The 9,940-nt window shown below is 41.6% G+C and overlaps 1 protein-coding gene across 1 annotated transcript; it reads left to right on the top strand.

The window, feature by feature from the left end:
* The first annotated feature begins 249 nt into the window (after positions 1 to 249).
* LOC120771063 (putative polypeptide N-acetylgalactosaminyltransferase 13) lies at positions 250 to 9,573 on the top strand. The gene is made up of 8 exons (XM_040098913.1): positions 250 to 393; positions 785 to 960; positions 1,070 to 1,242; positions 1,447 to 2,071; positions 4,186 to 4,267; positions 8,068 to 8,222; positions 8,491 to 8,673; positions 8,855 to 9,573. The coding sequence occupies exons 1-8, from the start codon at positions 250 to 252 to the stop codon at positions 9,333 to 9,335; spliced, it is 2,019 nt and encodes a 672-aa protein (XP_039954847.1). The 3' UTR covers positions 9,336 to 9,573.
* The last annotated feature ends 367 nt before the right edge of the window (positions 9,574 to 9,940 follow it).

The following is a 9,940-nucleotide window of genomic DNA, read 5'->3' as shown; positions in this document are numbered from 1 at the left end:
TAGAGCACTGAAAATCGTGCTAGATAATTTATGAGCGCAGCGTCGCGCAGCCTAAGCGCTATGGGGCGTCTACTCGAAGGAGAATCGAAGTCAGTTGCTGAATTGCGATAATATTGGCAAGTGATCGACGCAGCGTCGAGCGACTGACGAGTGTTTGCTTTTGCACAGCAAATTTTATTAATAGTAATTTAGTGCAGAGTGCGCGCGCGTGGTGTTATTTGTTGTTGGGCGGGCGAAAATGTATGCGTGATGAAGTTGCAGAAACGATGCTGGCATTGTCGACTACTGCTGCTGCCCATAGCGCTGCTGCTGCTCACTTGCATCTACACCAGCATACAATTCATCGAGTATGAGTATGCAGACCTGCAAGTTGAACGCTACGAACAGGCGCAAGTGAATATTAGATAAGAGAAAAATGTGCAAAAATAATAATAAAAAAATTATTAAAAAAAATCAACAATAAAATTAAAAAAAAAAAAATAAATAATAAAAATAAATAGTCACATTTAAAAATGTCTAAAATATAATAAAAATAAAATTTTTAAATAATAAAAAAAAATTAAAAATAAATATAATAATAAAAAATGTTAGTACAAAAAAAGTAAAAATTAAAAAAAAGATATTTAAAAATGTCAAAAAATTTTTTTTAAAATATTGTGACACAAAATATCACAACAACAGTACCAAAAAACTCTATAATCTTCCTGTGACTTACGATTTAATTCCACGCTTTAGCGCTTAAACTATTTTACATGCAACCAACGTGTGCTTTTCTCACCTGCAGGTGCTGCCCGTTGCCGCGGAGAGCGCGCTTAGCGAGTACGCAATAGCGGTGCGTGAATTTCTGGCTGCAGCGCCGACGGAGACGCTAAACGCGCCGTGGCAATTCTATAATTACAATGCGGCACGCAGCGATGCGATTGGCGCCTTGCGCGCGTTACCCGATACACGTGACGCCAGGTGCGTATATGCAACGTCATTTTTTTTTTTTAATTTACAAATGTACTAAACAAAAAATTAAACTAAGCAACCGTTATTTGCGAATGCAACCTCTACCGCTTCATTGCAGCTGCACGGCGCGCCCTTTCCATTTGGCCGCGCAACGCGCGCGCGTTTCCATTATCATCGCATTTCACAATGAGGCACGTTCGGCGCTCTTGCGTACCGTAATGACGCTGTATCACCGCACGCCGCATCGCTATCTGCACGAGCTGATACTGATCGATGACTGCAGCGCGGATGGTGCGTATACGCCATGGCGGCACATGCAAATGAGCGCGCACGCGGCGCTGGTGTTGCGCCATTTTTGATTGAAATCACGCGCGCACATTTGCATGCTTACACTTGGCATATCTAATGCAAAAATAGACAATACTTAATTGGATTTTTTTCACTGTTTTCTATGACATCTTCTTCCAATGCTATGTCTGCCCGCTGCCCGTTTAGTTGGTTTGCTGCCGGCCATGCTTAAACTCCAGCTACCGCCATTCATGCGTAATTTTTCATCTTCGAAGCCACCAACAACAGCCGCAAACTATGTCAGCTTACATTCTTCGGCGAACTCGAGCAGCAGCAGCAGCGCGCCTACTTCACAGCCGCAAGTAACAATTAAAAGCGCGCGTAATACGCAACGCTTGGGTGTGATTGCATCACGTAATCGCGGCGCTCGCCTTGCCAGCGGCGATTATTTACTCTTTCTCGACAGTCACTGTGAGGTTAATGTGGGCTGGCTGGAGCCGTTGCTGGAGCGCTTAGCCATAGGCGCGGCAGCCGTCAGCCCTGTGTTGGATAGCATTAATGCGGAGTCATTGGAGTATACGGCGAGTTCGAAGAATCTCATGGGTGGTTTCGATTGGAATTTACATTTTCATTGGATACCGCGACCGCAATCAACGCAATCACAGCCACAGCGTCGCGACCAGTACAACCAGCAGCCACAACAACAACGCGCATTCGTGGAATCTTTAAACGGGCAAACCGCATATTTACAGCAATTCAGTTGGGCGCACAGCAGATTTGGCGAGGCGGCGCGCTTGCGACGCGACACAAATACCGCCGCAACGGCATTCAAGTAATTTACCTACACCACTTTATCATTTGATTTTGTTTTGTTTATTTACTTTAACGAGAAGTACTGTCATCTAAGCTGCCTGTAGCGCATTTCATTGGAAAACGCATACATGTTATGCGTCTTAGATTTCTTGAGAATTTAATTTCACCAGGCTGCCTTAATTTTTTTTTTTTATCATTGTAATACAGCGAGTTCTTGTGGAATTCTACAAAAGCTCGTATCTAATAGTAGAAGCTCTCGTACTTACATACATATGTACGGAAACTGCTATATATATTCTGGCATAGGGCAACACTAAGTGTTGCCAGGTACAATCTGACATTTCCATTGGAAAGTTTGACATTTTCTAGCATAACATCACTCAGAACCTTTTGTCATTTAATCGTGAATTGTTTTATTTAAAGGGAATTAAAAAATTCATCTCGGCCAAAAAAATGTAATTAAATCGTGAACATTTTCGTGCGATCATTTTTCACAACTTTGGACGTGGATTATCACGACAAGAGTGCATCGATGAACTAAAATCTTTGTATGGCTAAGAAGCACCATCCTATAGCACTGTGAAAAACTGGTACAACGAATTCAATCGTGGCCGACGCTCGCTCAAAGACGAATTCCGTGAAGGTCGTCCAAAAACAGCCGTTGTGCCAGAAAACATCGATGCCGTACGTGAAATGATAATGCAAGACCGTCATGTAACATACCTTCAGATAGAGGCATGCCTATGCATTTCTCCCACCAGCAAACATTCGATTGCATGAACACCTGGCCGTAAAAAAGGTTTGTTCTCGTTGGATCCCGCACAATTTGATAATCGTTCAAAAAAAGGCTCGTGTTGATTGGTGTAAAGAAATGCTGAATAAATACGATCGCGGTGCTTCAAAAGACGTTTATAAGATCGTCACAGGTGACGAATCATGGGTCTATGCGTATGAGCCCGAAACAAAACAGCAATCGACCTTGTGGGTCTTCCAAGCGAGCCAAATCCAACGAAAGTTGTTCGTGGAAGAAGCACTTCGAAGCAAATGGTCGCCTGTTTCTTCGGCAAAACTGGTCATGTGGCGACTGTTCCGCTTGAGCAACGTAGTACGGTCAATTCTGAGTGGTACACTACCATTTGTTTGCCTGAAGTCTTCTGAGAAATTCGAAAAACGAACAAGAGAAGACGAATCATTGTGCACCATGACAATGCGAGCTCTCACACATCGTCTCAAACCAGCGCCTTTTTGACCGGCAAAAACGTCGAATTGATGGGTCATCCGCCATACAGCCCTGACTTGGCACCCAATGACTTCTTTTTATTCCCACACATCAAGAAAATAATGCGTGGTCAACGATTTTCGTCGCCAGAAGATGCTGTTGAAGCATTCAAAACCCATGTTTTGGAGGTGTCTCAATCGGAGTGGAAAAAGTGCTTCGAAAATTGGTTTGAGCGCATGCGAAAGTGTACAAATCTTGATGGAGAATATTTTGAAAAACAATAAAACCATTTTCGTTGATAAATATTCCTATTTTCATTATTAGGCCGGAAATATATATAGCAGCCCGTAATACAAGCCGTACCAACAAAGTAAGATTTTGTGAATTCTAAATTGTTTATTCTTCAATTTATAATAAGACGATCTAAATTTCCTAATGCTTCAGTTAGATTCAACGTACAGTTAGGGACCCCTCACAGCTTTGCTTACCTAACTTTGAATAACCGACAGATCATATAGATGATATATTATCTCTATCGATAAAGAAAGCGTAAAATCCAATATAAACTTATAATGATAGCCTACCCCATGAATACCGGGAAAATTCCGCATTGACAACATTTTAAGCATTAGGGGTCCGCACGGTATGAAGCACTGGAAAAGGCAACATTTATGAGGTCACAGAACCTGCTCAAATTCGTTCAAGCGCTGACTCCTAAAGTATGACTACTACTCACAGACGGTACTTCATCTGGTACCGCTAAGACCCAAAACAGTTTTGTAGTATGGTTGGATTATTAGCCTACCAAACTAACCCAACCTAGCAATATTTTCATAATGAGTGCAATATTTATTTAATTTTAAGCGAGCTTATTATACTTTTTCCGAATATTACTAATGATCTGAACTTTTCAGAAGCCCTACTTTTGCTGGCGGCATATTCATGATCTCTCGGGAATGGTTTTTTAAATTAAATGGCTTCAACCCACTACTGGAGGTAAGTATGTCTGACGGTGCGTCTAGTTGGTGGTCAATTTTGTTTCTAGGTGTTGCCATATGTATATCTCTATTGGCTTTCATAGGCAGGTTTCTTAACATTATCCCAATTTTTGTAATAAAAGGCATTCTTTAAACGATTTGGCGAATAAATATAACCAGTTGTGATGCTACCCAGAACGGTCTCGCAAAGCCATCGACGAATAATATTGACTTCGAATTAATTACTGAAATTTAGTTTCGAACCCTACAGAGACGAGATTCCGTCCACTTAGTTAATCAGATAATACATCTGCATTTGATAAATTTCATACTTCGGACTCTATATACATAGATAAGCAGATGTTCGACCCATCTGTATGACTGGCTTCAGGTAATCCAGATAATTGTTGTTAAAAAATCATTTCGAATATCAACCACCAAGGATTGGTACGCTAAGTTTAGATGTGGTGCAACCGCAGGCGGTGAACGTAGTGGACCCCCAAACGAGGTGATTATCGAACAAAACATTAAAAAAGTCCACAAAATAATTTTAGATGAGCGTAAAGTGAAGTGGTTTGAGATAGCATTCACTCCAAAGATATCAAAGGAGTGTATTAGATGTATTGTGAATGAATATTTGGGTATGAGAAAGCTCTGTGCAAAGTGGGTGCCACGCGAGCTATCTGTTGACCAAAACAATAAAGAGTTGATGATTCGAAGCAGTGTTTGTAGATGCTGCAGCGAAATGAACCCTAATTTTTACGTCGATATGTGACAATGGATGAAGCATGACTCCATCATTTCACTCCGAAGTCAAATCGACAGTCAGCCGAGTGTACTGCACTCGATGAAGCCACTCCAAAGCGTGGAAAATCACAAAAGTCGACTGGCTAGGTTATGGCGTCTGTATTTTGGAATGCGCATGGAATAATTTTTATTGACTACTATCAAAAAGAAAGTACCATCAACTTTTACATAGTTTTAATGGACCACTTGAAGGACTAATTCGCCGAAAAATACCCTTATTTTAGAAAGGGCGAAAATCCAAGAAGTGGGGTTCGCATGCATCCGCGGTGTTCTCTAGATCTGGCCCCTCACTCACTGAGAAGAAATTTTCCTCGAATGAAGAGGTGATCGCCGAAACTGAGGCCTCGTACTACAGAAATGGTATCGAAAAGTTGAGAGGTCGCTGTAATCTATGTGTCGCTTTCGAAAGGAACTATGTTCATTAAAAGCAAAATGAATTTTAGGAAGAAAATCTGCCCTTAAATAGACCTATTAATGCTTCCTGAACGTAAAAAATTGGAATGAAGGCCAAATATTTAACGGAAAAAAGAAAACTCAGGCATGAAACAAAGTCTCATATAAATTTATTGATCCTAAAAAGCATAATCTCAAATAATACACTCCAAAAATTAGTATTTATATAACTTCTTCTTCTTCTTTACTGGCGTAGACAACCCTTACGCAATTATAGCCGAGTTAACAACAGCGCGCCAGTCGTTTCTTCTTTTCGCTACGTGGCGCCAATTGGAGATTCGAAGCGAAGCTAGGTCCTTCTCCACCTGGTCCTTCCAAGAGAGTGGAAGTTTTCCTCTTTCTCTGCTTCCCCCGGCGGTTACTGCGTCGAATACTTTCAGAGCTGGAGTGTTTTCGTCCATCCGGACAACATGACCTAGCCAGCGTAGCCACTGTATTTTAATTCGCTGAACCATCTCAATGTCGTCGTATATCTCGTACAGCTCATCGTTCCATCGAATGCGATATTAGCCGTGGCCTACGCGCAAAGGGCCATAAATGTTTCGCAGAACCATTCTCTCGAAAATTCGCAACGTCGACGCAACAGTTGTTGTCATCGTCCAAGCCTCTGCACTATATAGCAGGACGGGAATAATGAGTGACTCATAGAGCTTGGGTTTTGTTCGCCGAGAGACGACTTTTTCATTGCCTACTTAGTCCGAAGTAGCACCTGTTGGCAAGAGCAATCCTGCGCTGGATTTCTAGGCTGACATTGTTGGTGGTGTTTATGCTGGTTCCAAGATAGACGAAATTATCTACGACTTCAAAGTTATGACTGTCAACAGTGACGTGAGTGCCAAGTCGCGAGCGCGACGACTCTTTGTTTAATGACAGGAGATATTTCGTCTTGCCCTCGTTCACTACCAGACCCATTTGTATTGCTGCCTTGTTCAGTCTGGAGAAAGCAAACTAACGGCGCGGGTGTTAAGGTCGATGATATCAATATCAGCCAGCAGCTGTACACTCTTATAAAAGATTGTACCAGCTCGATTAAGTTCTGCAGCTCGAATTATTTGCTCCAGCAGCAGATTGAAGAAGTGGCACTATAGGGAGTCGCCTTGTCTGAAATCTCGTTGGGTAACGAACGGCTCGGAGAGGTCTCTATCTATACCGACGGAGCGTTTTGTGTTGCTCAACGTCATTTACACAGCCGTATTAGATTTGCGGGGATACCAAATTCATACATCGGGGTATAAAGAAAGCTCCTTTTTGTGCTGTAAAAATCAGCTTTAAAATCGACGAAAAGGTGGTGTGTGTCGGTTCTCTTTTCACGTGTCTTTTCCAAGATTTAGCGCATGGTGAATATCTCGTCGGTTGTTGATTTTCCATGCCTAAATCCACACTGATAAGGTTCAATCAGTTTGTTGACGGCGGGCTTTAATCTTTCACACAATACGCTCGATAGAACCTTATAAGTACGCGATATTAAAGAGACTTATTCCACGGTAGTTGGCGCAGATTGTGAGGTCTCCCTTTTTGTGGATTGGGCAGAGCACACTTAAATTCGTTAATAGCTCGACCAGCAATCCATCGGCCCCCGCTTGTTGTTCTTCAGACGGGTAATTGCTTTTCGAACTGCCTCATGGTCGGGCAATGGAACGTCTGCTTCATAGTCATCGATTGGGGAATCGGGTTCGTCTTCTCCAATGTTTCTATAACTACCAACGGAAAATAAAGCAAGTATTCTTTCGTTATTGATCTTTAATTTTTTAGTAGTTGTCATAATGATTGTAACGACAAAGTACTGGAATAGTTGGAGTTCTATTCTGCAATATTTGCAATATTTTCATATAAGCTTTATGTTACATAAATACTATAATAATAATATACATACATACTTTATATGGTATAGTATAATAAACTATAGTATATAAATTGCCTAGACTGACAACTTTTTCTAACTTTTTCATACTGGATCAAGCAATTAAGAGATTTATCATATCTTGGAGCGTAGCGAATCAAACAATCAACTGGCATAATATCACATACACTGGCATAGCCAGATTGAGATGGGATGGATAGATTTCTTCTGGCTTTGCTTGGGCTCAAAAACTTCTAGTAGGGAAAGGACTTATAAATTTCTTCTGTTCTTTCGATTATATATATGACGTGAACGATTAAGGGCATTATAATGTATGTACTATCGGCTTATGCTACATGGTATTTTCTAAACCATTTGAAATCCTTCATATCTTAAGCTGTATAAATTCTAACCTTTATAGAAAAATATATGGTAAAGAACTACGCAAAAATGGAAATACTTATATATTCTGTATAAAATCGATTCAACCCTTCCACTAGCTTACACCTCAATAACTGCAACTGAAATGGAAATGGAAATACTTATATATTCTGTATAAAATCGATTCAACCCTTCCACTAGCTTACACCTCAAAAACTGCAACTGAGTGTGTAAATGTGCCACGAAAATACTATGCACACATACACATATACATATGTAAATATATACAAACGTTTCATTTTCATATGTTCTTTTTCTATTTTCCTGCATCTTTATAGACTTGGGGTGGCGAGTCCATTGAATTCTCCATTAAATTGTGGCTTTGTGGCGGACAAATCGAGATTGTGCCATGCAGCCGGGTCGGGCATATTTTTCGCAAACAGCATCCATTTCGTTTTCCCAATGGCAGCGATAGCCAGACAACATATCTCAGGTAAGCCTCATGACCCCAAGAGTATAACCTACATTGGGTAGACACAGGCACGGCAGCGGCCAGGCAAAGGTACGCTGGCAAAGCTTAGATGTGTGTGTGATGGTGAGCTAGATAGATATTACATATGCAAGTACATACTAAAAATACATACATACAAACGGTAAACCTGCTTTTAAATTAAAAATCATGAATTTAAAGATCTAAATTTTTTGAGGAAATTTGAAAATTTAAATTTGATTTTTCAATTACTTCTCCTTTTTTCTTGCAGAAATTCAAAAATCATTGCCGAATCCTGGTTGGACGCCTACAAATATTTCTTCTACGCCTCCAAGCCGGCGGCTAAACATATACCCCTCAGCAGTAACGACACAGAGCAAAGCCATCAGTTGAAGCGCGTTCTCAATTGCCAGCCATTCTCGTGGTATTTGCAGAATGTTTTCCCGCAACTCAAGTGCGTAAGCCAAATGCCTTCAGTCAGCATGTACACCCACTCCCCGCCAACAGGCTGACTGGCATACTGTTTCTCTCTTTCAAAAAATTCGCAAAAAAAATTCTTTCTAAGCTCACTCCAATGTACAACTGTGTGTGCGCATGGCATTGTAAACACATTTCTTGTTTTCCATTACTTTCAGACTGCCCAACGATGACTTCATCGCATTTGGCGCATTAAGCTCCGGCGAGCTTTGCCTGCACATCGCCAATCATGCCACCAGTCAGCTGCGTATGACTAGCTGCTTCCAAAATGACGTTACTCACTGGTATCTGCACCGGCAAAATTCTCAATTGCAAGCCAGTTCCGGTGCGTGTCTCCACGTAGTCACCGATGCGCCGAGGCGCGCGGCGAAGCTGAGAAACTCGACGCGTTCGACGCATTTTCGTGTAGTGCTGCAGCCATGTGTCGGAGAGGAAGTCGGCGATCGCGGCTACAATCAGCGTGCGTTTCAAAAGCAGACACCGCATCAACGTTGGTTGCGTCGCGGCGGTTTGTTGGTGCACCAACAGACGCAGTTATGTCTCGATAATCCGCTAAGCGATGTAGTGGTCGTCAGTCATTGCCGCAACGCCGCGCCGTCACAGCTGTTTCGCTTCGCCATGGAACTGCAACGACTGTAAAGGCGGTGACGGGGTACCGCAGAGGTTCTAAGTTGACTATTGCAAGCATACCTGTGTGCTGCTACTTGGACATGACTCTCCGCCCAGTGGGAGAGTGGGTATGTTACAAACGAAATGGTTTGCCGGATAGAATTCAAATATGACAGCACTGCCATAACTGTGTGTACGAAAGAGTAACTGCATTGTATCTCAGGCTTTTTCCCGCAGTTTTCTTAATTTAGAACCTTATGGCTAGATATTTAAGTCCATTTTAAATTAAACCTTCATAATAATAAAATGATGGGCATATGCTCTCTACACAGTTGCATATCTTACTTTCTATATGCAGTATGCTGGAATTAACGTATTTATTATTTGAAGAGAGTTTTTGATCTCTAAATACCGAAGATTATAAATAATAGTCTCATTGATCTTCTATAACCGAATGCGCCAGTCGTTCTTCTCATTCGAGATTTGGCGCCAATTGGAGATTCAAAGTGTAGCGAGGTCTTTCTCCACCTGGTCTTTTCAACAAAGTGGAGGTCTTCCTCTTCCTCTGCTTCCCCCAGCGTTCTTCAGCAGAACCTTTCTCTCGAAAATTCGTAACCCGACTCATCAGATGTTGT

The sequence above is a fragment of the Bactrocera tryoni genome, chromosome 1 (genome assembly GCF_016617805.1).
Source record: "Bactrocera tryoni isolate S06 chromosome 1, CSIRO_BtryS06_freeze2, whole genome shotgun sequence".
In the NCBI taxonomy this organism is placed as follows: Eukaryota; Metazoa; Arthropoda; class Insecta; order Diptera; family Tephritidae; genus Bactrocera; species Bactrocera tryoni.
This window is presented reverse-complemented; position numbering and strand designations above follow the sequence as displayed.

Coding starts and splice junctions, on each gene's coding strand:
- LOC120771063 (XM_040098913.1), top strand. CDS start 250: ATGAAGTTGCAGAAACGATGCTGGCATTGTCGACTACTGCTGCTGCCC. Junction 394..784: donor AACGCTACGAACAGGCGCAA/GTGAATATTAGA, acceptor TCTCACCTGCAG/GTGCTGCCCGTTGCCGCGGA. Junction 8,674..8,854: donor AATGTTTTCCCGCAACTCAA/GTGCGTAAGCCA, acceptor CATTACTTTCAG/ACTGCCCAACGATGACTTCA.